The 27467-nt window shown below is 50.2% G+C and overlaps 2 protein-coding genes across 4 annotated transcripts; one reads left to right on the top strand and one right to left on the bottom strand.

The window, feature by feature from the left end:
• Positions 1–2: 2 nt before the first annotated feature.
• Positions 3–16166, top strand: DLST (dihydrolipoamide S-succinyltransferase). The gene is made up of 15 exons (XM_021542775.2): positions 3–105; positions 4462–4495; positions 5685–5733; positions 6739–6794; positions 7152–7226; positions 7652–7707; positions 8404–8515; positions 9033–9188; positions 9470–9555; positions 10200–10297; positions 12151–12281; positions 12853–12926; positions 13727–13810; positions 14334–14501; positions 14972–16166. The coding sequence occupies exons 1-15, from the start codon at positions 37–39 to the stop codon at positions 15104–15106; spliced, it is 1383 nt and encodes a 460-aa protein (XP_021398450.1). The 5' UTR covers positions 3–36; the 3' UTR covers positions 15107–16166.
• A 2116-nt stretch (positions 16167–18282) lies between these two features.
• RPS6KL1 (ribosomal protein S6 kinase like 1) lies at positions 18283–26185 on the bottom strand. 3 transcript variants are annotated; one of them, XM_021542772.3, is made up of 10 exons: positions 25933–26185; positions 25515–25639; positions 24587–24679; positions 23752–23799; positions 22879–23011; positions 20599–21507; positions 19685–19774; positions 19454–19536; positions 19073–19168; positions 18283–18952 (listed from the first exon to the last, which is right to left on the bottom strand). In XM_021542772.3, the coding sequence occupies exons 1-10, from the start codon at positions 26168–26170 to the stop codon at positions 18842–18844; spliced, it is 1926 nt and encodes a 641-aa protein (XP_021398447.2). In that variant the 5' UTR covers positions 26171–26185; the 3' UTR covers positions 18283–18841. The 3 variants fall into 3 exon arrangements, with proteins under 3 accessions (XP_021398447.2, XP_021398448.2, XP_021398449.2); XM_021542773.3 differs by having other exon boundaries at positions 19454–19533; XM_021542774.2 differs by lacking the exon at positions 19454–19536 and having other exon boundaries at positions 18842–18952.
• Positions 26186–27467: the final 1282 nt, after the last annotated feature.

The following is a 27467-nucleotide window of genomic DNA, read 5'->3' as shown; positions in this document are numbered from 1 at the left end:
CCTGCGGCCCCTCCCGCCGCCGCCGCCGCCGCCGCGATGGTGCCGCTGTGGCGGTCCCGCTGCCTCGGCCGCGCGCTGGGCCGCTCGCTGCGCGCCCTCCGGCAGGTACGGCCCGCGGGCAGCGGCCGCGGGGAGCGGGCGGCGAGGGAGGGCGGCGGCCGTGCGGGCGAGGTCGGCGGCGCCAAGGGCACCGGGACGCGTCCCCTGCTGCCGGGCGCTCCGCACCGCCGCCCCGGGGCGCGGCAGGGCCGGGCACGGGAAGGGCCGGCGAGGCTGTCCCCCAGCGGGGGCCGCGGTGGCGCGGCGCTGCCCGTTCCCCGCGGGTGCCGCTGCCCCGCGGGCAGGCCCGGCCCCGCGGGAAGGGCGCGGCAGCGGCAGAGCCGGGCGGCGGGAAGGGCTGGCGGGAAGGGCTCGCGAACGGCGCCGCGCTCGGGCTCCGCCGGCCCGCCCGTCAGCGGCATCTGAGGCCTCGCTGCTGGCAGCCACCGGCCTGCGCTGGCAGAGACCCCCGGCCGGGGCGCGCCGCGCGGGACCGGCAACAACCGGCGTGCGGTTTGGTGTTTGAATCCTGTGCTCGGTTTTCAGGGCAGGCGGTGGTAGCCTCTGCTGGCTGCAGCGTGGGCTGACAGCGCCCAGCAGCTGCTTAACCCTGGGGCTGCCCTTGGCCAGCCGGGTCCTGTGTCCTGCTGCTCACACCTTCCATTTCAGCTTCATGTGCACACACATGTTTGTGCATACCTACGGCATGAGAAAGATCACTTCTCTTCCAGTGACCAGCTGGAGCCTTCCAGCATGAGACTTGGTTTTAGACATGCTGTAAATGTAGGCAAGCGTTGACAACCAGTTGTAATGTACCGACACCTTTGTGTGTATACATGTAAAACTGTGTTATGAACAACTTACAAGTAACTGTATAGTTACAGTTTGTTACAGATATATTAGAGAAAAATTGGTTATAATGCAGTTTAAACAAGCCTATTAAAGTGGCATTTTAGCAATATTTAACCTTTGTCAGCTCTCAGTGGTGTTGTGTAATTATAAAGAACGGGAAGAAGTCAGATGGAGTATTCAAACCTTTTACAAAACTAGTCTGAAAATCAGGAGGTTTTAGGCTGAATGCTAGTTAACCTGTTAGATATACTGAAAGAGTTATAGTAGAAGTTTGCTTTCCATTTGAACAGCAATATGGGAAGTAAATTTTTATTATGTAAAACAGGCTTTTTGGAGAGATAGAAAAAAATCCCAGAACTTGGCAAACCTCTGATGGCAGAAGTGAGAATGGTAGACATATACAAAATTCAGAAGTGGAGGATTGAACGGGGGAAGAGTGGAGTCAGTGAGGGTGAGGAAGGGTTGGCTGGGTTTTGGCTGTCTGTAAAAGAAGAAAAGGTTCTGAATTCATATTAAGTAGAAACCAGGAATGTGTATCAATAGCTTGTAGCACATAAGAGTTGGGGCAGGAGCAGGCAGACGTAGAAGGCTATGTGAAAAAGTCCAGAGAAGAGCTGGTCTGGAAAAGATAGATTTGATCAGGAGCTGCGTAAAGTGCTTTGAGAATCAAATCCTTCTGTTTATGGGCAGGAGTTCATAAAGAACTTTTTCTTCCCTGTTTGATCCTCCCCTCATGCTGGAGGAGTTCTGAGCCTGTTGTCTTAGTAACAGCGTCCACCACTCAGCATGATCTCCATCCCATCTTGGCACCTGCCCTCCCATGCTGTATATAATTGTTTTGATGCCCATGAAAGCCATGCAGTGGGGTTTTTGTGTGGAGCAGGAGTTTGTGCTCATCCTTGTTAGAGCAGCAGCTGCTTTGCTCTCAAGAAGCCATGGCTGGAGAACCAATTTCTGCTTTGCCTGTTGTTGGAGCTGCACAGCACTGGCCTTCTGGTTTGCCTCTGTTCACATGAGCTGCACTGTCACGTTCATCAGATTCCTTACCTGAACTGGTCCCTCGCTGTTGGTATACAGGCTGTCGCTTTAGCTGATGTATTCCATCCTTTGTTTCAGTGTGTAGTGACCTACTGGAAGGTGATGGCTCCATAAAGGTGTGGCCTGGGACCATGCATGCCAGGGTCACTTTGACGTAGTAACACTTATAAAAACGATTCTGAGAAGTCATGTGAAACAAGAGGGAAATATTAATCACTTGCTACATGAGTCACTGGCTAATTAGACCAAGATTTCTTTCCCCAAGTGAAGCCTGTCTTTTTAAACTGACCCAAAGTGCCAAAGCCACGTAGCAAAACTTAAATATTTCCATTCTCACTGAAAAAGCTCCAGTAGAAGGCAGAGGGCAGATTTAGCCAAGTGATCCAGGAAGAGGTGCAGTCAGAAAGATTCCTTCAGGGAAAAATGGAACAGGAAGCAGCCCTGTAAGCAGCCCTGTCCTGTGTCTCCTGAAGCTGCATGTTTATCTCAGAGGTACTGTGGTTAAGAGATAGGCACACAGCAGTTCTGCAGGATGTAATTCAGAAAAATCACAGTATCTTTTATTAGTGGCTTCCTCCTCACATTAAGCCCTTCCCCTAATTTCTTAACCTTAAAGGCAAAGGATAGAGTGATACCAATTTTTTCCTTAATTTTGCTACCAGATACCACTGGTGGAAGAGAGCTGCAGATGTATTTTCTCCCAGCAATTTATTTTAGGACAGACCTTCTAAATTTTCTTTTTTGTTTTATCTCCACAGTAAACTGGTCCTGAGCAAATAAAATTGTCTGGTTTTGCATCAGTCTGAGGCTGTTCCTTTCTTAACAATTTATTGTCTGGTGTTCTAGGAATGCCTTTAACCACTTTTTTTAATAAAGCACCCAGGGAAACATTAATGGATAGAGGGGAACTCAGGTTGCTTGATACTCAATTTGTGATTGACTCTATGCTATCTTGGACACTACAGAAAGTGAGAAAAATATGATCAATACAGAGTGCTGAGGATTGTGGTGCTCTAGAGAGCTGACCCAGTGGAGGGCTGACCCACTTAAGTTGGAGTTTGTCTTACTGATCCTGGCTTAGAGCTGGCTCTACACAAACCAGATCTGAGTTAGCAGGGACCAGTGCTGCACCAGGGTTAGTTATTGTTGCATTCCAGATGACTCTACAAAGTCTGCACAGTGCTTCCTGCTTTCCCCTACCCAGGCAGACGTGGGGCAGGGGCTCCAGCAGGCCCTGCCAGAAGCTGGTTTTGCAGGACTGTTGGTTCAGGATCGTTGATCCCTGCACTGAACTGGCAAGCAGGGCAGCTGTGTGGTGGTGTGCTGGAGCTTAGCAGTAAGTCACACTGGCTGCCTGCATCCTTGGCACAGCTAATCATAACCCTGGTGAATTGCCCATTGATCATTGAGTTGTCTCTGTGTTAGTATCCAACAAGTCAAATCCATTTATAAGCTAAAATCAATTAAATCACCAATGGGTGGATTCCAGGCCTGTTAGTAGTTTTGATACAAAGTGTTCATTGAACACATTTTTGTATGCTGCAGCAGTCAGTCCTGTAGATGGTGTGCCAAGCTTAAGTATGTTGTTGGTCCTTGGTCTCTGTTGTCTTGCCACACAGCTCCTTAAATTATTTTGATATTTAAGGTCCGTTATATCCCATCCTGGATATAACTGAAGCTGAAATCGGGGCTTGTATGCAAACTTCAGATGCTGAAGGCGTGAAGGAAATTCTAACTTTTACCTTAGCTGCTGGATAAGGGTGCTTTGAGCTCTTGAGTTGGTGTCATTCTAAGCCAGTCAAGTGCCTTTCCATCATGGCTACAGTGCTATTTTCCAATTGCTTTTAAAGAGTTCTTGTATTTGCCAATCCTGCAGGTTTGATGTGAGACCAATACGTAATAACAGTAGGGGAAGTACTGGAATATTTTGAAATGTGTTCTATTTTTGAGCACTGCTATGCTGAGCTAGGAGTGCAGTCAATGATTACACAAGTATGAAGTGAAACATCAAATAATGTGGAATTCCTGGCTAACTGTCAGCAGTAGAAAATATGCCACTGAGAGGAATTCTGGTCTTCTGGAGTTCAAAGGCTCCATAGCTTTAGAAAAAAAATTTAAAACACCTAGATGCTGCATTCATGACTGTAGGCGTAAACATCATCGGATGTTTTATCATCATATCCAGTAGCTACCCTTTACCTACTCATTCATAGCAAATTTTGTTGGAAATCTGTTCCTTCTTAAAGAGGAAAATGTGCATGAGAAGATCAAAACATCTGGATCCAGAACTGAAAAATGCAAGTACCAAATTTAACATCACTGCATCATAAAGCACCCTGGGAGGAGGCAAAGGATAAAGAAGGGCATAGGTGTTCTCCTGCTCTAGCACACTGTGGGAAAGTGGTATGCCTGCAGACTGGAGCATGGGAATGGTGGGTCCTGTGTCTGATTCAGATCTCAGGGAAAAACCAAAGTCCTTCTAGGATGGGTGTGTCTTCTTGCAATGCTGATACATCCTTTTCTCTCTGACAGGGGAACTGTACTCTGGCAAGATGCCCTCTGTCTGGTGAGTCTTACACTTTTATTTAATTTCAGGCTACCTAGAAAGAGCAGAACTGATGATGGAGGTTGGTAATAGGTCTGATTGGGGTTTATTTCTTTCAGTCATGTAGTGAAGAAGCAGTGGAATAAGCTAAGTTTCCATGGGAGTGCCTGCCTTGCCTAATGTACAGTGCTGCCTGATCCATTTGGCTCTGGTGAAGATTTCATAGCAGCAGCACAGTGTATTTCAGGCATTGCAGTGCTTGAAGCATATGCTGTTGCAGAGCCCTAGCTCTCTAATAAACTCCTTTGAAAATGATGGATGAATATTAAGTGACATGTCAAATCTAGTGTGCCTGTGAACTCCACTTCGAGGCTTAAACTGTTCTTCCTTAGAGCTCTGGTTTTTCTAGCTGTACTGTAGAAATTGTGCTGATTTTTTAAAAAAATCAAGTGGGGAAATGGTTCTTCCCTCTGGCATTGTGTAATTGAGATAATTATGTTCTCCAGTTACTACACTGACTCTCTTTAAGATCAGTCTGGAAAACTGCCCAGTGCCCTGTAAGTGAAAAGGACAGGAGTCCATAATTTAAAAATGCAGTGTCAGGGCACATGAGCAGTGTGGGAAGAAGACAGTGGGGTATCTAAAACTGGGAAGCAGTGCAAGTATTTCCCTACTGCAAGTTTTGGAAAATAATTTTCTCTGGACATGGAGTGGGCAGAGAAGAGGGGTGATGGTGGCTCATGACTTTGACCTACACCCTCTTTTCAGTCCTTTTTTTCCTCCTTAGCTGTGTCTGTGACTGCGAGGCTTTCTGGGGTGCCTCTTTCAGGGCTAATACCTTGCTCCATACTTTGTATGGGTGTGGATAACTCCATAATTCTGGAGGTGGTTCCTCATAGCTCTTTCCTGGTTTTGCTCTGAACGGGGTAGCTGCTGCTTTGTTTGCCCTTTTCAAGGTTATCCTTATTAGCTTTGTTGTCAAGCTATAACTGTTTTCTCCATCCCTATAAATCTAGATGAAGACAAAACTACTGTTCTTGGCAAGCTCTGGGCAGGTTTGATGGCACTGAGGTGTCTCTGCATGGATATATTCCCCATTTGGTCCCAAAATTCTTTCGGGGCGGGCAGTGGTGTCCTCTGCCTTCTTTTATTTGATGAGGATACTTGAGGGCTGGACAGCTGCATAATATAAGTCCTTTCTCATTCACAGGTGTGTCTGGGAGCCAAGGACTGGCTTACACAAACAGCAGGAAGCTTGTGTAAGTATCCACAGAAAAAACGTCATGTGGGCAGACTGAGGCTGCTCTAGCCATGATAAGATTTGAGGTCTGAGAATCAGAATATGGTTGGCTGTCATGAAATCCTTGCGCACATCATAGGAGTATGGAGCTAACCCTAACAAAATCTAGGTTTTGCAGGTTGGGAACTGAAAACAGGCTTTGTCTGCAGCCAGATACTGGGACAGGGATGGGACAGGAATGAGGAAACCAGTGATAAATAGATTTCTACTCTTTGATTATCCGACTAGAGGTGTTCTTTGCTCTGTGATGGTCTTCTGGTAGATTTTCTGTCAGGAGAAGTGGGGTCATTCACAGAGCTGTTGTTCCTATGTCAGGATTTGCACTAGTGAGGTAGTTTTATAGAAATGTATTTGGGGAAATAACCATAAGAGTACATGCATAAAAACCTGAAATACTTTGAAATCCTTTGTTTCTAGAAAGTAGCCTGTGCTAGAGGAAATGCTAAAGCGTGTTTGTTTCAATGTGATGTCAGTAGATATAAAAATCATCCTTTGGAATGCAGAGATTGCCAGCTCCCTGTGAAGAAACATGGTGGAGGGAAATAGCTGTTTTTTGGATGCATTCTTGGGAGCAATCTAAAAACTTCTGTAGAGGTGACAGTCCTAATCTGGAGGTAAAAAAAATGTTGCTGCACTAGTCTTGGGCATTGCATGGGCTGGCTAGGTCACCCCTTAATCTGTATTTAAACTATGAGGGTTCTGTAGGGTTGTCTGTATAAATGAAAATTCCATACATATCAGTTCTCACTGAGTTTCTGAGAGCACTAATGATGGTAGGATGTAATGGTTCCTTTCTTACTGGATTGTTGCAGCTTGAACAGTAAATAGGAGTCCTTTGGAACAAACACATCAGAACAGCCAAGTGGCCTTTCACATCAGTTAAGCAAGTGTAAATTCTGTACTTGGTGCTGGCAGCCTGCAGAGGAATGTTCTTCTGTGTTCATACTTTTCTCTCTTTCTGCAGAGTAAATAGCTCCAGTGTCTTCACTGTCCGCTACTTCAGAACCACTGCGGTACATAGTAAGTAAAAAGGCAGGAATCAGCCTGATGCTTCTTTTGCTTCCTCTGGCTGTCCTGACAACAGCTACTTTCCATCTTTGGTCAAGGCTCAGTGCTGTCCTACCTTCATGGATGACTCAGGGTTTTATATCCCCAGGCCCTAAAGATTTTATCTGGCATTCACAAGTCACAATGTGGCTTTCAGTCAGATGTGAATTTCTCTGGTGTTTAAATGTTGATCAGTGTAGAAGCCAGGAGACAGACAGCAATTGATGTCTGATGGCCTACCCTCTTTAGCAGAGTTGTGATGACAAAAATGAAGCAATACCATAAATTTTTAGCTCTGAAAGCAGTCAAGTCTGTTTGTCTCTCTCACAGGGGATGACGTGGTTACGGTGAACACACCAGCCTTTGCAGAGTCAGTCACAGAAGGAGATGTCAGGTGGGAGAAAGGTAAGCAATTGCCTCTTCCCTGACATTCTCATCACTGTTACTGGTGTGTTGGACACCTTGGGGATGCATTACAGTTCACTGGCTGACATCCTGCTCTGTGCCTTTCAGTCTTTGACAAATGAGGCATTTAATTGCAGCCTCATTTAATTGAAGCCTCAGCTTCATTCTTAATCTCTAAAGGATTGAGAATTGCAGTTACTGCCTCATCACCTCTCTGTCAGGGGTAGTGTTGGATGAGGGGAGGTGTCTGCGTTGGAATCAGAGTCTTAACTGTGCAGTAGATTGCTTGAGCTAGTCTTTTCTTTAGAAGTTGTGGAGAACTGGGATGAAAAAGTTACGGGTTAGTGTGGGAAACTGCTGTGGGTAAAAAGGGGAGGCCAGAGCACACCTCCCTCCTCACAGTGGTCTTCATATCTGTCATTCAGCTGTTGGAGACACAGTGGCGGAAGATGAAGTGGTGTGTGAGATTGAAACAGACAAGGTAGGAGTTTCTGGACCAAAGCTTTTTCTAGTTCTGGAGCAGGTACCTTGTATGGCCTCTCTCCTGCTAAGAGCTGCTAGAGCCTACAGGACCCTGGCTGTGTCTCCTGCTCTCCTCATGGAGAAAAGCTTTTCTACTTAGTATGAAAACTTCCTGTGCCTTAAGTGAGGATTCTTGATAACCCTTACTCATCCATTTGATTAATCATCACTGATGTTGTTGTTTATTTGAGCTGTAATTTTACTTCTCCTTCCTATTTGAATGCTTTGAGTTTTGAGACCTGTTTGTGTTTAAGCAAAGGAGAAATCTGCACACCATAGGTTGTCTTCGGTTCATTTTAAATTCAGGCTTTAAGTTTATCCACCCTTGAAAGGACTGTTAAGCCTTGAAGTTCTTACTGAATTCTCTGCCAAGTTCTGTTTTCAGCTTTGCTGTCAGGAAGATGCTGACAGTGGGTCAGTTCTTGACTCTATCCTGGAGATCAGGCTGTATGTTACACTGCCAGCATCTCCTAAAGCTTCTAACTATTGGCACAAAATCCTGGTGGAAGGTGTGAAAACTGGTGCAAATAGTGCGAGACATAGCTGCTGTCTGTGCCAAATTACAATGTGTATCTGCACATATTGGCATCTTCTCTTGGGTGCTTGTTCTCCAACTGATGTTTGGGAGAATTTCACTGATTTTCTTTTCTTTCAGACATCAGTGCAAGTTCCAGCCCCAGCAGCTGGTGTGATTGAAGCCCTTCTGGTACCCGATGGTGGCAAGGTGGAAGGGGGGACACCTCTATTCAAACTCAGGAAAACTGGAGGTAAATCAGGCATTTATAACTTGCCTTTGTGTTTCTGCCAGTTTTCTTCTGAAGTTTTAAGCATTTAGAATAAAATACTTTTTAGCATTTAGCAAAGCATTTAGAGGAATCCTGAGAGAGGTTAAATAATTCCTCCATCTGCCTCTGTAACTGGAAGAAAATACTCCTGTTGTCCATTAGAAAAGCATAATTTTACTCCTTCTGAGGGGGGTCTTCTCTTTTGTTCCCTCTGGAGGAGATTGAGCTCTTAGCTATAACTAGTTGAGAATTTCCCTAACTCTCTTCTGTGCCCTCTTCTCTGTAGCATCCAGCCTCCTCCAGTGAGGAGGTCAAGGGTGTTGATGAGTAAAACACTTTCACAATGGTGACTTGTGACTTGTGACTTCTGTCAGCTCAGTACTGCTGAGAACATAAAGGCACTCTGCCTGAGGGTTTACTTTTTTTTAGGTTGGTTGGACTCACAGATCTCTGCCAGTGGAAGCTGGTGCCCTTTCCATGGTTCTTCCTTGTCTTTCAGCTGCTCCTGCCAAGGCTAAACCAGCAGCAGCCCCTCCTCCTCCTGCAGCCCCTGAACCTGTAGCTGCACCTGCTCCTCCCCCTGCTGCAGCACCAATTCCCACTACGATGCCACCAGTGCCGCCTGTGTCAACTCAGCCCATCGACAGCAAACCAGGTGAGGCAATAGCCATTTGTTCCTGTTCTTGAGTCTCTCTGCTTTGGGGGAGAGTGTATAAAGTTAAAGACATCAAACAGAGGCATTTATGATTAAGGGCTCCCGCAGTATTGCTCTGCTTGCTCCAGACTGGATTGCTCAGCTATGCCTGGAACCTTCCCAGCCTAATTCAGGGCTGCTTCCATATTGTGTCACTTAAGCAAGGAGCTCAAATGTGCTTTCTACCTCAGAGCATTTTCTACCTGACTTACGGTTTTGACTGATGTGTTTTTTACCCTCAGTGTCTGCTGTGAAGCCGGCTGCAGCCCCAGCGGCAGCCCCTCCTGGGGAGGCAGTGCCCACCAAAGGTGCCAGATCAGAGCATAGGGTAAGCTGTTGGAGCAGGGACCTTGCCAGTACTTCTGTTGCTAGGTGATAATCTGTTCTGGCTTGAGCTTTCTGGATGTGTCCATATCCACCTGTACACACCCAGCTCGGTAGAGCTGTGACAGGTAGGAAAATTCTCTACATGAGGGAGCCACTTACAGGTGGTGTGGAGGAAGAGCCTGGACCAATCTGGTACAGGTCTTTTCTAGGCAAAAGTCTTGTCTTGAGCTCTGCTGACTCAAGACAGAAGGACTCAGTGTGATCTGCTTGGTTTGTCCACAAGCCATCAGCAAAGGGTTGAGGCTGCTGAAACTGCCTTGTGCATTCTTAAGACAGCATGGTTGAGCAACCTGCTTTCTTAGCAGTCTTGCTCTTCTCACATTAGCCACACGGAAAGCTGTGCATGCTTGGAGGTCTTGAGGAATGCAGAGGTCAGAAGTAGCTATACTGTGATGCATTTCAGCACTGCTTTTCAAGTGAACTGTGATTGAGCCAAGCAGTGAAATAAACTCCTCAACCCATTGTGCTCCTGACCTAGAGTGAAAAGCCTTGGCCTAGGCAAGAGGAGGGCCTTTTGGGTTTCTTGTGCATTTTGCCCTTGGTTGAGCTTTAGGCAGCTTCTGCGTATACCTTTTTAATTTGCAGGTGAAAATGAATAGGATGCGTCAGCGTATTGCTCAGCGGCTGAAAGAGGCTCAGAATACTTGTGCCATGCTGACCACTTTCAATGAGATTGATATGAGGTGAGGAGTAAACCTCTTTTTCCGTTTTTGAGTAGAAACAGGTTAAGGCAGTAATCTTTAAATAGCAGTCAAACCCTTGCAGGTTTTCTTTGGAGACACTGGCAGCATGTCTTTTGGGCCCTCTTTCTTAGGTATGTACTATACTCTGCACATCTTCACCACGTTGGTGTTGTGGTATGAGGGGGTGCACAGCTTCCTAATGGCCTGTCGTTCCTTGGGCATCACCTGCTACTTGTAATAGGGGTAATCTCTGATTCCTCTTCTGTGGGCTTTTTGGTGGAAGACTGGTAAATGTTGAGCAGAAGACCAGAAGGGGCTAGTATCACTTGCATATAGTGGCTGTTAGAAGACAGCAAGATGGAGCATCTGCTTTCTGCCACTCCACCAGGTTACTGCTTTTGGAGGTGTTTAACTTCCAGTGAGTTGGTTCTCCAGGGCTCATCAGCCTTTCAGGTGAGCATTGCTTAGGCCTAAGGCCTTTGCTGTCAAATAGTACAGCATTCTAGAGACAGATCAGCACCCTTCCCTATCCTCTCAAGCAGGTGGGGGGCTCCTGACTCAAGTGCTTGCATGGACTGAGCACACTAATGTCTTTGGAGGGTGGGCAGCTTATGTTACAGTGCATTAAGGGGAAATTGTGCCCAAATCAAATTGCCTTGTGAAATACTATGCTACTCCTTAAGACAAAACATGTAAATATTTGGATCTCAGAACAATAAGGCTGGCAAAATAGTCTTGATTGGAGGGAAGTGCTGCAGCTTTATCTCCTCTCAGAGGCTCACTGAGGTGTCACTTTACGCCAGCCTGGGGCTCTCATTGCATCTGGTAATGTGTTTTGGATTGATTACTGTGAAGGTGATTTGTGAAGACCTGTGCTGGGGCCTCTTGCTTCCCACGGGGGGTCAGTGTCTGAAAGGAGGAGACCTTAATGAGGCAGTTCCATAGCAAGTCGTATCCTCATTGCTGCAGCCCTTGTGTCTTGGGAGGCACTAATGTCTTTGGGCGGTAATCCTAACTCTAAACAAGGTTAGACACAGGAAAACAAACACTCTAAGCCACGAAAAATCCTGCTCCTTGGTGAAACTCTCTTCAAAGACTGAAGGTCTCTGAAGGGGGAAGGGATGAACCATGCAATTCCACAGCATCTGATGTTAGGCCAGAATAGGCAGAGCTTGTAGCCACAGCTTGGTTGATGTTTTGTAAATGGTCTCAATTATGATTAGTAGAAATAGTGGGAAAACATTATTTGTCTGGTCAAGAGCTATGGGTGGACTGGCACCCACTACCATAGCTCCTGGGAAAATTCCTTTCATATTCACTCAACTCCCAAAGCCAGAGAGTTGGGTTCAAAAGTGGTGTTGTGCTGTCTGGTGCTGAATTTGCAGAGTGGTTGAGGTCTTATCCTTTGATCACTTTGATATTATTTCCTGCATGTTTACTGCTTTTGCCACATCGTGGTTTTTCACCCTTCTGTGTCAGTCCAGCCACACCTGCGTTTGCTGTCTGTGGTGCCACACTGGTATGAGCACTGTTGTCTCCAGAGAATAGGTGGCAACCTATATCAGGCCTAAGCAGGAAATATACCATGCTGCATCTTGCTTCTGTTCTTGGCAGTGTGGTCCTTGCAGGTTTACCGTGGCCGTGGAGCTCCTGGTCCAGGACCAGTTTCTGTTTGATCCTTTGGCAGGAACCTTAGAGCCATGTTTATATCACACGTGAAGGCTTTTGCAGCAGACTGGAGATTTCCCACTCATTGGTGCAGATTTACATCATTGTGGCTGGCACTGAAATGTGTTACAGAGTGAGGGTTTTCTTGCACTCCCCATTCACCAGTGTTACTGTGTGTTTCGCAGCAACATCCGGGAGATGAGAGCTGTACACAAGGATACCTTTCTGAAAAAGCACAACTTGAAGCTAGGTTTCATGTCAGCTTTTGTGAAAGCTGCAGCCTTTGCTCTGCAGGACCAGCCTGTTGTGAATGCAGGTGAGTGGTGACCCTTGCTGGTGACTTGCATGTCTAGGGAACATGGCAGAATGGGGGAAAGCGAATGGCCAAGTCCATGGTAGGAGTAGTAGCTTGGAGAAGCAAGTCAAGTGCACAGAAAACATGGGGACAGTCCTGCATGCTGCTGCTGATTTTGCTAAAGCCACTCACATAGGCAGAGAACAGCTTGCCAAGAGGGACTCGATTAGGAAGGGGTGACCAGGAGTGGGGCTGGGGCCTTGCATATGCAGCTTGCAGAAGCCTGCTGGTTGGTGTAGAGGTGGCTGCTGTAGGCACAGTGCAGTTTCTGGGTGTGTCAGAGGTGCTTGCTGAAATGCAGAAGAACAGATTAACCAAGGGGAGAATAACTCAGGAGGACTGAACACTGTGGACTATTTTCTTTCTGTCTATCCTGGTGCCTCTCCCACAGGTACAGCAAGGAATCACTCTTTGGAGTTATGTGTAAGCTAGACATCAGCAAGTTGTTATGATTTTTTTTTTAGTATGTCAAACCCTTATTCTGTCAATTCTGAGGTTCTGCACATGTAACACAAGTTTTTTCTCTTTCTAGTAATTGATGACACGACCAAAGAGATTGTGTACAGGGACTATGTGGACATCAGTGTTGCTGTAGCAACTCCCCGGGTAGGTACCTTGGATACTTTGTCCCTGCTTCCCACAGCCTTTCGTATGGGATGATCATATACTTTGAGCCAGCTCAGCTTTGTACTCTGCTTCAGCAGAAATTAACTGATAAGACTGATTTTTATCAGACCAAGAATGTTCTACCACTATATTAATCTCAATAAGAGATCTGGTAACAGGGTCAATATAGATCTCAATTGTTAATGAGTAGGGCCAGGTTAGGGAAACCCTTTCTTGTAATGAATCCATGACATAGTAAAAGCTTTGAGCATCCTGTCCTCTGGCTAACTTTGCTGTGCTGTTCCACTGAGATGTGTCTGTCCAGGGAGAGTATGGGATGGAGTTACAGCTGTTGAATTAGTGAATTACCTTCTTGATTAGAAGGTTCTTCTATGAAGCAGAGGTTTGACAAGGACTGAAGTTATGTCACTGTCTTCTCCCAAAGTCTAGGGGAGGCCCAGCAAAAAGAGGTGAGGGAAAGAGGTGCCAGCTGAAATCTCCCAGTGCCTCACCAGGGAATTTATTAATGTGGAGCTGGCTCCAGAGAGACCTGGTTGATTTTATGAGACAGGCTAGCAAAGGCAAAGATGATGGCTCAATTTAAGGTGTCAGCCTTTGACATGTGTCATGCCAGGTTTCCTGTCAGGCTACCAGGGTGTGAGGCAGCTCTGCCAACCAGCTGCTGTGGGCTGATGGGGAGGCAGGAGCTCTCTGGGCCTCTGTCCAGATTCCTGCCTCATGACAGCTATCTGTGTGTCACTGCACTGAATTTGCTATTCATGGACTTTGCTTCTCCCCAGGGTCTGGTGGTCCCTGTGGTTAGGAATGTAGAAAACATGAACTTTGCTGACATAGAGCGTGCTATCTACGAGTTGGGGGAGAAGGTAAGGAAAATTTTCTGAAGGGGGTTTGGAGGAATGGAAATTGGAAATGCTGGATCGTCATGTATTGATTTGGTCTCTGTGTCATCATCTCTGACCTCTAACACACTGAGTTGTGCTGTGGGGAGTGATCCAGTTACATGGCTGGCTGTTCCTTTACCTTCTAGGACAGCTCTACTTGTTGCCCTTCCAGAAGACTGCAATCTGTGCATTAGTGGCATGGTGTATCTTCACCTTTGTCTTTAGAGGCCAAGGCTGAACTGCCCTGGGGTAGCAGTCCCTGTGTCTGTCTCCTGCAAAAGCAGGAGTTGGAAGCAAAGGCAAGAGAATCCTTCCCCAAAGCCACTAGATGTTCACACTAAACACGGGGTGCATTTTTGAGCAATTTTTGCTGGTTTTCAGCTGAACAAATCAATAAGCAAAGCTCTTGCAATCAGTATTTATTCCTGGAGAGAGAGTGGATGTCCAAACCCTCATTCCTTGCTCTCTGTGGTCTGTGTGGCTAAGACCTTATTTTTACTTCTAGGCACGGAAAAATGAACTGGCCATTGAAGACATGGATGGTGGCACCTTCACAATCAGCAATGGTGGGGTTTTTGGGTCACTCTTTGGAACACCTATCATTAACCCACCCCAGTCTGCCATCTTAGGCATGCATGCCATCTTTGACAGGCCTGTGGCTGTGGGAGGCAAGGTAGGTGGACCTGCACAGGAGGTTTTAGGGAATGAAGGATAGGGCTCAGCAGACTGAGGACCTTTTTCTAAGGACTTGGTGTCACTTCTGAAACACTTCAGTGTGAAGAAGGAGCAGAGACTAATGGGCATAGGGCACCTTTGCTGGCCCTGGTACTTGGCCTGAGCCGTGCAGGGGACTTTGTCCTATCTGTGAGTGGGCAAACTGGTTATAATCTGCTTAGGTGTGGGAAGGAGGAAGTTGTAGCCTTTGTGATAGGGAACGGTTCCAGGAAGGGACCTTATCTCGTATGTGGCATGGACCCAGCCTGGGTGGGTGGGTAGGTAATTTTGCCAGGCAGGATACATCCAGGAGCGCCTGCATGGAGGATTTGGGGTGGGAAGAAGCCAGGTCTTCCCTGAATTCACAGGAGGGAACCATGCAGGCAGGGGCAGGAGTGCTGAGCTCACTAATCCCCTGTCCCTCCTCAGATCGAGGTGCGGCCTATGATGTTCGTGGCGCTGACCTACGATCACCGGCTCATCGACGGCAGAGAGGCCGTGACCTTCCTGCGCAAGATCAAGGCAGCGGTGGAGGATCCCCGCGTGCTGCTGCTCGACCTGTAGGGCAGCCACACCCCCACACAACCCACCCAGGACAGGGCCGCAGCACCAGCAGGGACGATGCAGGGCATTCAGGAACTGGCAGGGGTCATTCCAGTCTTTCTTCCTCCGCTGTGATTGGAGTTGTCCCAGAGGGAATTACAGGGATAGCTCCTACCTCCTTTCCTATTTTGTTTAATGAAGGTTTAGTATCTCACAAGAACTGCCATGCTGTGGGCCAACCACTAATGGCACTGCCTTTCCAGAGCCATCTGTGTGGCATCCTCTCCCTCAGAGCACCAAATTCTCACCTCTAGCTTGTTCTATACCACTGGAAACTGCTTGCTGCTGCTGTGCTAGGGTACCCTTCCCTGCCCCTCCATGGCAGGGTCAGCTTTATTGCCTAGCACTAAGGTTCCTGGGAGGGAGAGGAGAGGAAAGGCTACTGTCCTGTCCATGTTTTGCTTGAAAATCTTTCACACTCATCTGCCTTGCAAGGGTGGTGTGACCCCGAGGCCACTTGCAGGAAAAGTTTTGGTCAGAGCAGGGCCTGAGGTAGGTGTCATGCTTCTGGCAGTGCCCTAGTTACACTCCCTCCACAGACAGTAACACGGGGTGGCAGCTCCCCTACTTTCCCTTGGCAATTGTCTTTCACCAGCCCAGTCACTGTGGCGTGAATGTTCTTGTTGGGCGGGACCCGTGTGGAGGTAGCACTGTTCTGGGGACAGCCCTTTCACCATTGCCTGCCCGATGTGGGGGTGAGAGCCAGCCCCAGCAGCTCTCCGTGACACCCAGCTCACTGGCGGTGGCTCTGACTGCTGGCTTCCTGCGTGCGGGGCTTGGCCTGCTCTGGCCGGCACAGCTGGGGGGCAGGCCTTTCACTGGAATGGGTATCCCAGCCCTCGGGTGCTGGTTCTGGGGGGAGGGGGGCAGTTCTTAATCTGATAGCGCACACGTGAATTGAGGGGTGAGGGGGTTGCTAGTGCCTGCAGAGTCTATTACTCTTACCCCCTACACAGAACTTGTAACAAAAATATTTAACACAGCGGATTTTAAATGAAATAAAACTCTGCAATGACTGCAAGGTGGGATGTGTTTGAGTGGGCAAGGACTCTGGCATCAGCAGTACCCTGAGTGAAATGCAAGAGTCCTATTTATTGTGAGAAAAGAGGCAATGGAAGCTAAGCCCATCTGTAGTGGTACTAAATTGAGTCTTTGCTTATGGACACTGCTGGCCCCAAACTCTCTGCCAAAGAATTGGCTCTTCCCAGGAAAGAGGTGGTTTTTAGGGCTGGAAATCATCCTTTTCTAGCAACAGAACTGTTGCAGATGATGAGGAATTCCCAGTGTTAGCTAAAGGACATGATGGCCAAGAGGGAGACCTGGGACAGGTTAATAAAGTTTTTCAGAGGTTGAATTTTTGCTGCTGCAACAGGACAGTTGTAATTCATGCAAATGTGGAAAGGCTTTTGCAGAGGGAGAAAGGAAGCAAGAACAAGGAGGAGTGGAAACTGTCTGAGATGCTGGCTGTTTTCCTAAGAAGCTGTCCTTGTTGGAACAACACAAAATCATTCCTGGATCATGGCAGGGTTTTCCCAGCGCTGACATCAACTTCAGAGATGGCTTACCCTTCCCAGCTACAGATGAAGAGGGCAGCCCCTTCTAACAGAAAACGATAGCACTCACAGCTGCCAAGCAGATGAAAGGGAGGGCAGTTCCTGGTACTGGTGCCTGAATTTTCCTGGCAGCTAGGGAAAAAACAGAGTGCAGAGTCAGCTTTTTTGCCTGGCCCTGGCTGAGGTAGGTTAGGGGAAGAGGAAAAAAACCCTTCCATGTTCTGGGAAGGGCAGAGAGTGTAATTCTTGCACACAAGTAAGTTGAGTGGAAGAGAAGGTTTTGATTAAAAAATGCTTCTTGCATTCAGCCTCTGTGCTGGTTTAAGATACTTGTCCAGGTCCACCTTGACTTTGTACATGAGCCTGGGGAAGCCTTAATTCTGAAGCGGAAATAAATGAGGCCTTTGAACCAATCAGGAAGGGTATATACAGTCAAACTTAAAATTACACAAACTGCTTTATTTAATCTGCCCTGTCAAGGCTTGCTGTAAGAGAGTAGTGCTTGAAACTTACTTTTGACTCCCTTGGGTGTCACCCATGGCACTGAGTTGCAAGATGCCATGCTGTGGCTTTGGACACAGGGTCCTTCCTTCTGAACCTCCCCTGAATCACAGGACTAGGAGGCTGGTGGACAGGGGTACAAGGCTGCAGCTGGAGGGTTCGGCCAGTGTGGGCTGCCATGGAGAGGAAAAGTCCCAGACTCAGCTGCTCCTGCTCTCTAGCCTTTTGTGGCATTAGTGGTCTGCTCCCTGCTCAGTCCAGGTTCTGCACAGCAATTGAGGTGTCCGCACCTTTGCTGGTGTAGGAGATGAGTTTCTGCAGAGCTCTGCTTCCCTCTGGTGGGCGAGCACTCCTGCTGCTGCCTGGGACGGTGTCTGCACCGCTCCGGGCAAGCAGGAGCTGGAATCGGCTAGCCACAGAGATGTGTCGCTGGTACCACTAATTCCTTACTATGGGAGATAAGTGAGCAGCATACTGTGCTGGGGGGTGCTGGGAGAGCAGGGACCAGAACTGCACTGCTGCCATTGCAAGCTCATCAGCCTGTGGCTTTTACTTGCACCGCTGAGCAGAGCCTCCACCTTGGGCTGTCGGCAGACACGTGTTTGTACTTTTTCTTTAATCCAGAATCTATGTACACTTGGCTCCTTCCCTTTGCTGGCTCTCAGAGTTCACACCTCTCAGTGTTCACCCCTTTAAACCCTCACTGTGTGGTCCACCAGGGATAACTGCTCAAAGCATGGCTGGGAGGGCTGCTGTCCTGCCAGGCGTGGAGGGCTGGAGCCGCAACACCTAACAATGACAAAAGGCTGGAAGAACACCCAGGCATTTCTCCCACATCTGAGCTGCAGCCATACAGCTGTGCAGAGCTGAGAGGCTGTGATGCAGGCAGCAGCACAAGGACAGAAGGTCAGGCACTCACTGCCACCTTCTGGGGTTTGGCTGCAGGGTGCTGATGCCTGGAGGTGACACCAACCCAGGGCTCCCAGGCAGATTTCAGAAACAGATTTGGGGCTCTCTGTCACTCAGCAGGCTTGGCCTACACCTAGCTGATGCAGCTTAGAAACAAAAGGATGCTTCTTTAAGTGATATTGAGTAGTTTATTTTTTTCAGAGGGTGAGGGGGAGAAGAGCAGAGGGCTTCTTGTGTCACCCCTGCAGCAGGGATGGCACACACACACACATGCAGTCCGGCAGGGGCAGAGCCTGCAGGGCCCCAGCCAGCAGGGCCCAGAGGGGCTGCATTTGAAAGCCACAAAATATAACAGACCAAGGGGGTCACTGTGGTGGTAGCAGCAGAGATAAAAAAAACAGGGAGGGAGTTCCAGGGCAGGGTGCTGAGCTGAAGAACAGATGCCCCAAGAAGGGGAACACCACCACTTCCTGGAGGTGGGCACCCAGGTTCCTTTTCCCCCAGGGAGGACCTGGAGAAGACAGGCCCAGCCTGACGCCTCTTCTTTGGAGATGCCAACGAACAGAAGCAGAGACAGAAGGACATGTAAGGCTGCAGAACCTCATGTGTACCCCACCTCAAAGCAGCCCGTGAGGCAAGCCTTCCCCAGCAGGCAGTGCTGCCAGGGCCACCTGGGTCACAAGTGCCAGGGAAGCAGCCCAGGGCCCAACTCCCTGGGAGAAGGACAGCCTGCCTAGCCCACCAGCTTGTTCCAAGGGACTGTGCTGAAGAAGGAGTGAGACTTCAGCTTTGTTATGCCACCTCCTCCAGAGCCCAAGCGTCGTTTTGGATTGTACTGCAGAAGCTGCAGAGAAAAGCAATGGGAGACAGGGAGATGGGGACACTGGAAATGGTACCCAGGCTGGACCCTGCCTTTCCCCAACCTCTAGTCCCATTCTCCCTCCCATCCACTCAAGGCCCTCACCTCAGTGAGCAGCGATGTAGCAGCCAGGCTGAGGCCCTCTGGCAGATGCAGCTGGGTGTGAGGCTGAATCCCTGATGGATGGTTTTGGGAGAGTGGCTGCAGGAGGCAGAGGGTGATGTTAAGCAGAGGCACCAAGGAGGGCTGGACCACCCTGTTGAGTCTTCACTGCCACATAACCCCAGCCCTACACAGCAGCATTTAAAAACCAGGGCCCTTAACACCCAGAGACCACACACAGGCACTGGGAATTACATGTCTAAAAAGGAACCTGGCCAAGAACTGAGGTGCCAGCAGGGCAAGGCACCCTCCCAGCCTACACAGCAGCCAGCCCTTGACCCTCCTCCTCCCCTGTCCTCTTTGCACAGCTCCTCAGCCTCTTACCACTCCTGTCAGCAACTCATACAAGAGGGAGCCAAAGCTCCAGCAGTCAGCTGCTTCAGTGGGCTCCATGATACCCCCCACTTCTGCAGAAAGAGACAGCAGTCAGAGCTGGAGGCAGGGAGCACCAGTGACTACACTGTGCTGGACACATCTCACTGCCTGCAGAAGCCCCTCTGTCCAGTTGGAGCCACTGGGCAGAGAGCTGGAGAAGCCAGGGGACACATCCCTTACCTGGAGCACTGTACAGCTCTTCCCGTGCCTGGCTGCAGTACTGGGGCTCCACCTCTGTCCACTGGCCAAAGAAGGTGAGACGGACATGACCTGCAGAGCAGCACCAGAGTCAAGAGCAGGAAGGTTAGGAAAGACTGAGGGCTTTGGTCATAGCACAAAGCCAAGCCATATCCCTACCACTGGGAGCAGCCAGGGTACTGAGCCCCTGTCATGCCCTGAACACAGAGGAACTGAGAATCCCCTGGCACACACACCCCTCCACTGGCTTCCCAGTGCTTGCCTGAGGTGCCCAACAGGTGAGACTGATTAGGTAGGCTCCAAGCTCACAGATCTCAGTGCACGCTGTGGTGAGGAAAGAAGTAGCTTTAAAGGGGAAGTGGGGAAGAAGGTTAGCTTTCTCCTTGCACGACTCTCTGCATTTTTCTTTTTAAGCAATTTGTAGCTCTCCAATTTGTCCCAGATGTTGGCAGCTGAGCAGGGACTTGCACTGACAGCAATACCCATGGCTCAGAGGGATGGGATGGCTCCAAAACACCCCCAGCAGGCAGTTACTATAAGCAGGGGAAACTAACCCACTAGTCCCACTAACCTCAGGCACAGTTCAGCTGGTCTCAGCTTCCCCAGGCTGGGATTTCCCAGGCAGCCAACCCCCACATGGGAGCAGGGGTAATGCATTTCTGTGGCTATGGCCCTTGACTCTCCTGCTGCAGAACCATCGCTTGTAATAATTACTTGGAAAACCTAAGTGAGATCACACTTCCAATTTCAGAAATACCAAACCTTCCCAGACTCCCACTCTCCCCCAAAGCAAACACAAGAAAGTACACATCTTCTGGAAATGGGGCAAGCAGCAGTCTCCCAGCCGGAAGACCAATTCCCTTCTCCTTGGGGCAGCAGCATGGGGCATTACCTACCAGCTGTATCAAGCAGCAGGTTCCTGGGGTTGAGGTCCCGGCACAAGATACCCTGTTGGTGAAGTCCCTCTAAGGCCAGGAGGATTTCTGCTGCCCACAGCTGCACCTGCTCTTCCTTTACAGCCCATGCTCTCCGGTTGTGCCCATGGGAAGCCAAAGCCCTGCACTGTCCTGATGGTGGCTGTTTGCTGAGCCAGCCACAGGTCAGGCTTGCTCCCCAAGAGGGCTCCCACACAGCTGGGTCAGGCACACTGGGTTTGCCAGAGCTGGACAGGGCAACTCCTGCAGGAAGCTGCCTCTCACCCAGGGCCAGGAGGGGCTGAGCGTGGGAGGCCTCAGATACTTTCCGAGTTGGCATCTGCCCTGCCCCTGGCTGCCCCCCTCTCACAGTCTTTGGTAGAGGGACAAGCCCCTGGGGAAGCCTGGGGCCTTGTTGGAAGGTTGTTCTCTCAGATATGCAGCCTGTGCCGTTGGTTAGATCATTCCATGGGTAGACAACCAAGCCCTGGCTGGCAAGGTGGCCAGGGCATTTGGCTGATGCTGCTGGAAAATGGTCCACAACACCAGACACAGTCTGTGTCACACTCAGATCCTGTCCTCTAGGTGCAGCCCCACTGCCACCAGCAGGAGCCAGGAGAAGCTGGCAGTGGTCCCCTGAGCCAGAGTCTGTGGGGCCAGGGGACTGCTCCTGAGAGAGTGAGGCATCAGTGTTTCCCAATACTTGGTAGTTCATAGAGCCTGGGAGGCCACTGCCCATCCAAACAGGGAGTATGGATACTTGGCTGCCACCCTGGGAGTTTCCCACACCATCCTCTGTGCCATGGTCCTGGAGGGTTTGAATGGTGCTTGAATCGGCACAGTCCTGCTGGACAGAGTACTTGGAGCGGAGGTGAGACCACAGTGTCCCCCCTGGAAAGCAGAAAGAAGAACAAGTGATGAGGCAGAAAGTATCCCTGGTTCCCCCACTGCCAACATGGCCTATTCAGGTCCAGGCCAAGGCACAGTGGGGTCATGACTGAGCATCATTGACCTCTCCAGCAGCAAAGCTCACGTCCATGCAGAATGCACCCCCATCCTACAAGCACACCATGCCCATTGCCACACCTTCCCTAGCACCTGGCACACCTAAGTCCCTTTCCCTCCTCCTTTAGAAGCCCTCTCCCTACTCTACACAGTCTCTTTGATTCCACCTCTGCCACTTCCATGTCACAGACAAGCCACATATTCACAAATGCTCCTGATCCCACTGCCACCCCCACTTCCACCTGAAAGCCTTTCCTTCCTGTGTGACAGAAATGCCAGAGAGCTCCCACAGCATGGCACAAGGCCATGGGTCAGCAAGGAGCCAGAGCTGCAAACCCTGGAGCCCACAGCATGTTGGCAGGGCTTCCCAGCCTCACTACATTCAGTGCTGGCTTCTTTCTCTAAACTCATCCTATACCAATGCACAAGGAGTTGAGCCTGTTCTCCAACACATGTCAGCCTCCATTTGCATACTGGACTCCAGCTGCTGCTCCCTCCACATCCATTCAACCAGGAGGGAGTAAATAAGGTCCATGGCACAAGCCTCCACCTTGTCATACTTCTTCACCAAGATCTGGGACAACCTCAAACCTCTAATGTACCCAAACCCCAGTATGCTCACTGCCCCTTATGCCCTAATTTTCCATTTCCTCTCTTTGGTATGATCTCAAAATCCAGCGTGACCTTTTGTAACAAACAAAACAAAACAAAAACAACAAAAAAAAAAACATAAAGATCTTGTAAAAACAGTGTTTTGTTCTACAACATTCAGGTGAACTACCTCACTTCATTTCCCTTCTCCATCACTTTCCTCTTATGGTCAGATAATGCCAGTAAAATGAAGAGGTTTTTCTTTTCAAGATGCTGAATCACATCAACTTCATTACCTAAAGGCATGACCGCTCCCTCCCCTGAGGTGCAGTGGCTCATCTCTCTAAAGACTAAGGCTGGTTTCCATTTAACACACCCACAAAACCTTTTTTTCCTTGTAGGTCTACATGGGCCCATTTCTAGGTTACATCCCCAGCCAGTTCTTCTCAAACCTCTGCACTTCACAGCTGAACAGCTCAACAGCTCTGTTCACTAAGTCTCCAGGCCCTGATACCCACCACCCTTATATGAAGAAGACAGCTTACATGATCACTATAAAAAACAGTCCAAAAACAGGAGGGGAAATACACTTTGGATTTTAAAGAAAGGACATTCAGGATAAACCAGGATGCTTCACAGATGGGAGGCAAGGCTGTCATCACTCACCCTGCACATGCTCTAGATGGAGGAAGATGGAGTCCTCACTCACATAGTAGCACAACAGCTTGACCATGAAGGGGACCCCATGAGGGATGATGGTCTGTCGCTCACGGGTCTCAACGTGGGATTTGGGCAGGCTCTGAGGAGGTACAGGGAGATGGGTGGTACAGCACAGTAGGGACTTGGACTCTGTGCAGCTTAGCAGCTGGCAGGGCTGAAGGCCAGGCAGAAGGGAGCATGCCTTCTGCCAAGCCCCATGGCTGCTCGCAGGTCACCCATGATGGAGCTCCCCCATCTGTGTAAACGTGCGGCTCATACAGCTCTGCAGTCCCCAGCACCCAGCTGTGATAAGGCAGCGCTCTGCAAAGCTCTGCCAAGGTAGGGCACTCCCCATCTGCACTGTGGGACCCAGAGGGCACAGCTGCTCCAGAGCACTGACTCCTCTGCAACCACCCTGCTCCCTTCAGGGAGAAACCTGCCATCCCAAACCTTTCTCCTCCTCCCCTGGAAACGATGCTTCTCCCTCTCATGGCAGATCCTCTTTGTCCAGTTAATGAAGTACTTCATTGTTGGTTCCAAGGGCACTGAAAAATACTCAAGGACTTGTACTGAGCACACCTCACAACCTGTTTCAGGGGTTGACCCAGTTTAGGACAGGCTCGAAGTGTTACAAGTCAGAAACGGATGACCAAGGAGAACCACTTCCCTTCTGATCACAAAGGATGGCTGAGGCAGCCAAAAGATTTTTGAACCATCAACTTCATCCAGCCTCTGAGTGCTGCTATTTTTTTATCCTCTCACCTGCCCCAGCCATCAGCTTGGACAAGGTGGCCCCAGCCTGAGAGGGAGAAGCAGACAGATGAAACTGAAAACACCCACCTTGAGTATAAAGGTCTCACCAGTGGCTGGATCCTGGACAATCTGCACCTGGGAAAGGATACACAGTACTGGTCAGAAGGGGTGACCCAACACACAGCCTATAGGAATGACCCAAGGGTCTCAGCTCTGGAGCTGAAACCAACTCCCACCCAACTGGAAGAGTTTTGTGAGGCTCAGACCCCTACTTTTGAAAGACGAAACACAGGTTATTGGCAAGGAGATAGCCATGCAGCCAAGAAGCAGGAAATTAATTAAATCAAGAGGTGGCTCCCATGCCAGTTTTACTTCCTTCACACTGATGGGTTTCACAGTGCTCTTTTTGGGCTCAAACCTGGGCCTTGGCAGGACAGGAGGATCACATCAGTCCTGAAAAACTGAGACGTGTGAACAGCAGTGGTGAGCAATGTGCCATGTGTCTGTGGTTACAGTAAGCCTGGCATCTTCACTCCAAAATAATGAACTTCTAATTAGTTTATTCATCCAGACAGTTCAGCTTTTCCTGAAGTCTAGATTATCCACAGGAGTCCACCACTGTGGCATCAAACACAATTCCATATGTGGGAAAGAATGAGGTGCATAAAGCTCGCTGTAAATATCTCGGGAGGTCTGGTAAGCAAAAGTAATGGGGATGTTAACAGATTTCCCAATTAACTCCTTAAGCGGTCTTGAGTCCTCTCCTATGAATTTTTCTGGGTGGAAGTGGTGTGGATGCATACCCCAGCATCGCTTGATGGAGATGCTGTGGGCTGGCACCCCCGTTCCAGCTGCTAGGACCCTCCAGCTTAGGCTCCCTTTGGTCCAGCCCCAGCCTCACTCCAGGTCTCCAGGTCATTACCTTATCAATCACTCCCACAACCTTACACCGTCTCAGGTTCTCCACTGCTGAGCTCAGTGTCCTGATGGGCCGGAAGCGCAGGCTGCTGTAGCCCTGTGAGATGGTAAGAGAAGAGGATGTAGGACCTAGAAATGCTGTTGTTCATTACAGTGGGTGAAAAAAGCCCCTGCATTTTCCAGGTGGCAGCAATACTGCCCAGCTAGTCAACATGCAAATAAAACACTCCAATGGCCATGATTCATTTCTAACATCAGCTGGACCATTTTCTTGGCTAACTCCTGGATTTCTATATCTTCTAGGGAAAGCTTGCACTTGCAGCAGAGGTAAAAATCACACCAAAATCTGAAGCTAGACCTGGACTGTTTCAACATTAAGGGGACCTGTGTGGAAGGTAGTTGTCTTTCTTCCTGCATTCTTCCCACTAGGCTCTGACCTTGCCCTGCCTCACTCCCCTCTCCCTTCTTTAACCACCTCCTTCCCACAATGCAGAAAGCAGCCATTGTCTTTGGTTTCCATACAGATGGAAATGATGACAGATAGGAAGAGGACATTTCTAACATTTGAGAGGGTGGCTCCCTGCGGTGGCTTTGGTCTCGACAAAAATGTCCATACCCACTATGGTGGCAGCAAGCTAAGCATACACACCTTGGAGGGTGGGGTCCGGGAAGCACCCTAGGCAGCCTGGGCCCACCTCGGCTCCTCGACCCAGGCAGGGCGAAGAGCTGCCAGCTCCCTTGCAGCCACTGGCAGGCCAGGCCCTCGGCAGCCTGATGTGCCTGCCGTTTTCTCTACACATCTTAGCGTGGTATCTGGCCGACAAGGAGGACCACCGGCACTGCTTTATCTGCGAGTGCACAGCCCCACCCCCGTTTCCCGGTGTCACAGAACGCTGCCATCCCACCCGTGCGGCCCCACGCCAGCCCCTCACCGTGGCAGCGCTGTTGCCACCCCCCGCCGCCCGCTGCAGGTGGCAATTGAAGATTTCCTCGGCTCGCCGCAGGTACTGCGTGATCTTCCGCTTCACGGCCTCCCGGCGCTCCTTGTTGGGGTCAACTGCGGCCGGTGCAAAGGGCGGGTGTGAGGGGCCGGGCTCGGCCCCGAAGGACCGGCCACGGTCCCCAGGGGGGCCCAGCCCTCTCACCTTCTCCCGGCAGGGATGCGCTCCCTGGACAGATGCCCCTGTGCCCTCAACAAACTCCCTAGCGGGATTTTCCCGTCCCCTTGCCATTCTTCCTGCAGAGATACCTTGGCCCCCCCACGGGACTCCCGATATGAATGCCCCGGTGCCCCGGCTGGTGTCGCCGGAGGGATGCCCCGGTCCGCTGTCCCCGGGCGGGCGCACACACCCTGCACGCCGCGGAGCAGCACGTCCACGCCGTTCTGGTAGTGGTTGAAGGCCTCCTCGTAGTCCTCGCTGACGTCCCGCTCCAGCGCCAGCCGCAGCTGCCGCGCCGCCTCCACCAGGTAGTCCCGGCGCCCGCCGCCCTCGGGCCCCGCCGGGCCCACGCGGCCCCGCAGCTGCCCCAGGTAGACGCGGGCCTGCGCCAGAGCCCGGGAGCAGGGCTCGGCCTCCGCCCGGCTCATGGCCGGGACCCCGGGAGCGGGGCTGCGCGCTCAGCCGGGCAGCCACGCACGCCCCGGCCCCGCCGCTGACCGGCGCGGACCCCCCGGCACGGCCCCCGGGCCCGCCGCCCCCGCCGTGCCGCGCCCGGGCAGCGCCGCCGCCAGCATCCCCCGGCGCCGCCGGGCGCAGCGGCGGGGGCGCGGCAGGGCGGGCGCTGCTGATTGGCCGCGGATGAGATCATCATCATCATCGTCATCATCATCATCATCATCATCATCACCATCATCATCATCACCACCATCACCACCCCCCGTGGGATCCGTGCCCGGGTCCCCCGCCCGGGTCCCGCCCCGCCCGAGGCAGGCGCTGCACCTCCCCGGAGCGCGGTGAGCGCCATCGCTCCATCTGCTTTATTATCATTCTTATTCACCATTAATTGCCCTTAATTAACCAAGCTCCCGTTCATTACATTGTGCTTTTGCCGCCGTGTTTCCTTTCCTCCCATAATGCATAATTAGCTTTTAATTAGCCTTTTTCTTTGCCTCCACCCGACAGGTGCACCTATTCCAGCAGCTCCCCACAGCCACAGTTAACATGGTGGGTGTCTCGCCACTTCATCATGGCCAGCCCAGGGTACCCCTGTCTCTTCCCAATTTCCTCTTTCAGGTGGGTGCCATTGGCCCAGACACTGAGCTCTCAGCCAGCTCTTCTACCTGCTCTTGCAGACTCTGGGTTTTACAACTTACTCCAAATGCACAGGACAGGGAACATCAGCACAAATGCATTAAGGTGTGGCAAAATGACAGCGTAATCGAGATCCCAGCTGGTGGTGAATAAATGCTTTGTATGTGTCTTTGGCTTATGCTAGAAACATGTATTCCTGCCCTCCTGGCCCGACTTTTTCTTGGAAGGACAGGAGGCCTTGCAGGGCCTGCTAGATCACTGCAGTTGTTAATGAAGGAAATCTGCTGAACCAAGAGTGCTCAAGTGGTGTCTACCAACTGGCCAATTGGTTTGCTGTGTCTGTGGAATGGTTGGTCCCAGATTAAATAACTGCCTTACCACTGGCATGGCAGGGGGCCTGCAAAGGGAGAAGGGCTGGAATGAAAGCTAAGGGATACCTTTGGGAAAACTGTGCTAAGATTGTTTGGGAAGAGGGAGGCCCCTGCATCTTTGTCCATCCCTTGCTAATTTATGCACATGTCCTACTACAATAAGAAATTATCCTAAGATGGGGGTTTTCATTTTGTCAGGAGCTGGACCTGTGCTGTGCCATCGCAGCTACACCAGCCTGGTAAGTCACTGTGTTCAGCCCCT

This window comes from Lonchura striata, chromosome 6, assembly GCF_046129695.1.
Source record: "Lonchura striata isolate bLonStr1 chromosome 6, bLonStr1.mat, whole genome shotgun sequence".
In the NCBI taxonomy this organism is placed as follows: domain Eukaryota; kingdom Metazoa; phylum Chordata; class Aves; order Passeriformes; family Estrildidae; genus Lonchura; species Lonchura striata.
The sequence above is the reverse complement of the archived record's forward strand: the minus strand, read 5'-3'. Positions and strand labels throughout refer to the sequence as shown.

What these genes read in the sequence shown, in the direction of transcription:
- DLST (XM_021542775.2), top strand. Translation starts at nt 37, where the DNA reads ATGGTGCCGCTGTGGCGGTCCCGCTGCCTCGGCCGCGCGCTGGGCCGC. An exon ending in CAAACTCAGGAAAACTGGAG is followed by an intron (nt 8,516 to 9,032) that starts GTAAATCAGGCA and finishes CTTGTCTTTCAG; the next exon opens with CTGCTCCTGCCAAGGCTAAA. An exon ending in GCCCATCGACAGCAAACCAG is followed by an intron (nt 9,189 to 9,469) that starts GTGAGGCAATAG and finishes TTTTACCCTCAG; the next exon opens with TGTCTGCTGTGAAGCCGGCT.
- RPS6KL1 (XM_021542772.3), bottom strand. Translation starts at nt 26,170, where the DNA reads ATGAGCCGGGCGGAGGCCGAGCCCTGCTCCCGGGCTCTGGCGCAGGCC. An exon ending in GCTGCTCCGCGGCGTGCAGG is followed by an intron (nt 25,640 to 25,932) that starts GTGTGTGCGCCC and finishes CACCGGCCGCAG; the next exon opens with TTGACCCCAACAAGGAGCGC. An exon ending in GTGAGACCTTTATACTCAAG is followed by an intron (nt 23,012 to 23,751) that starts GTGGGTGTTTTC and finishes GTACCTCCTCAG; the next exon opens with AGCCTGCCCAAATCCCACGT.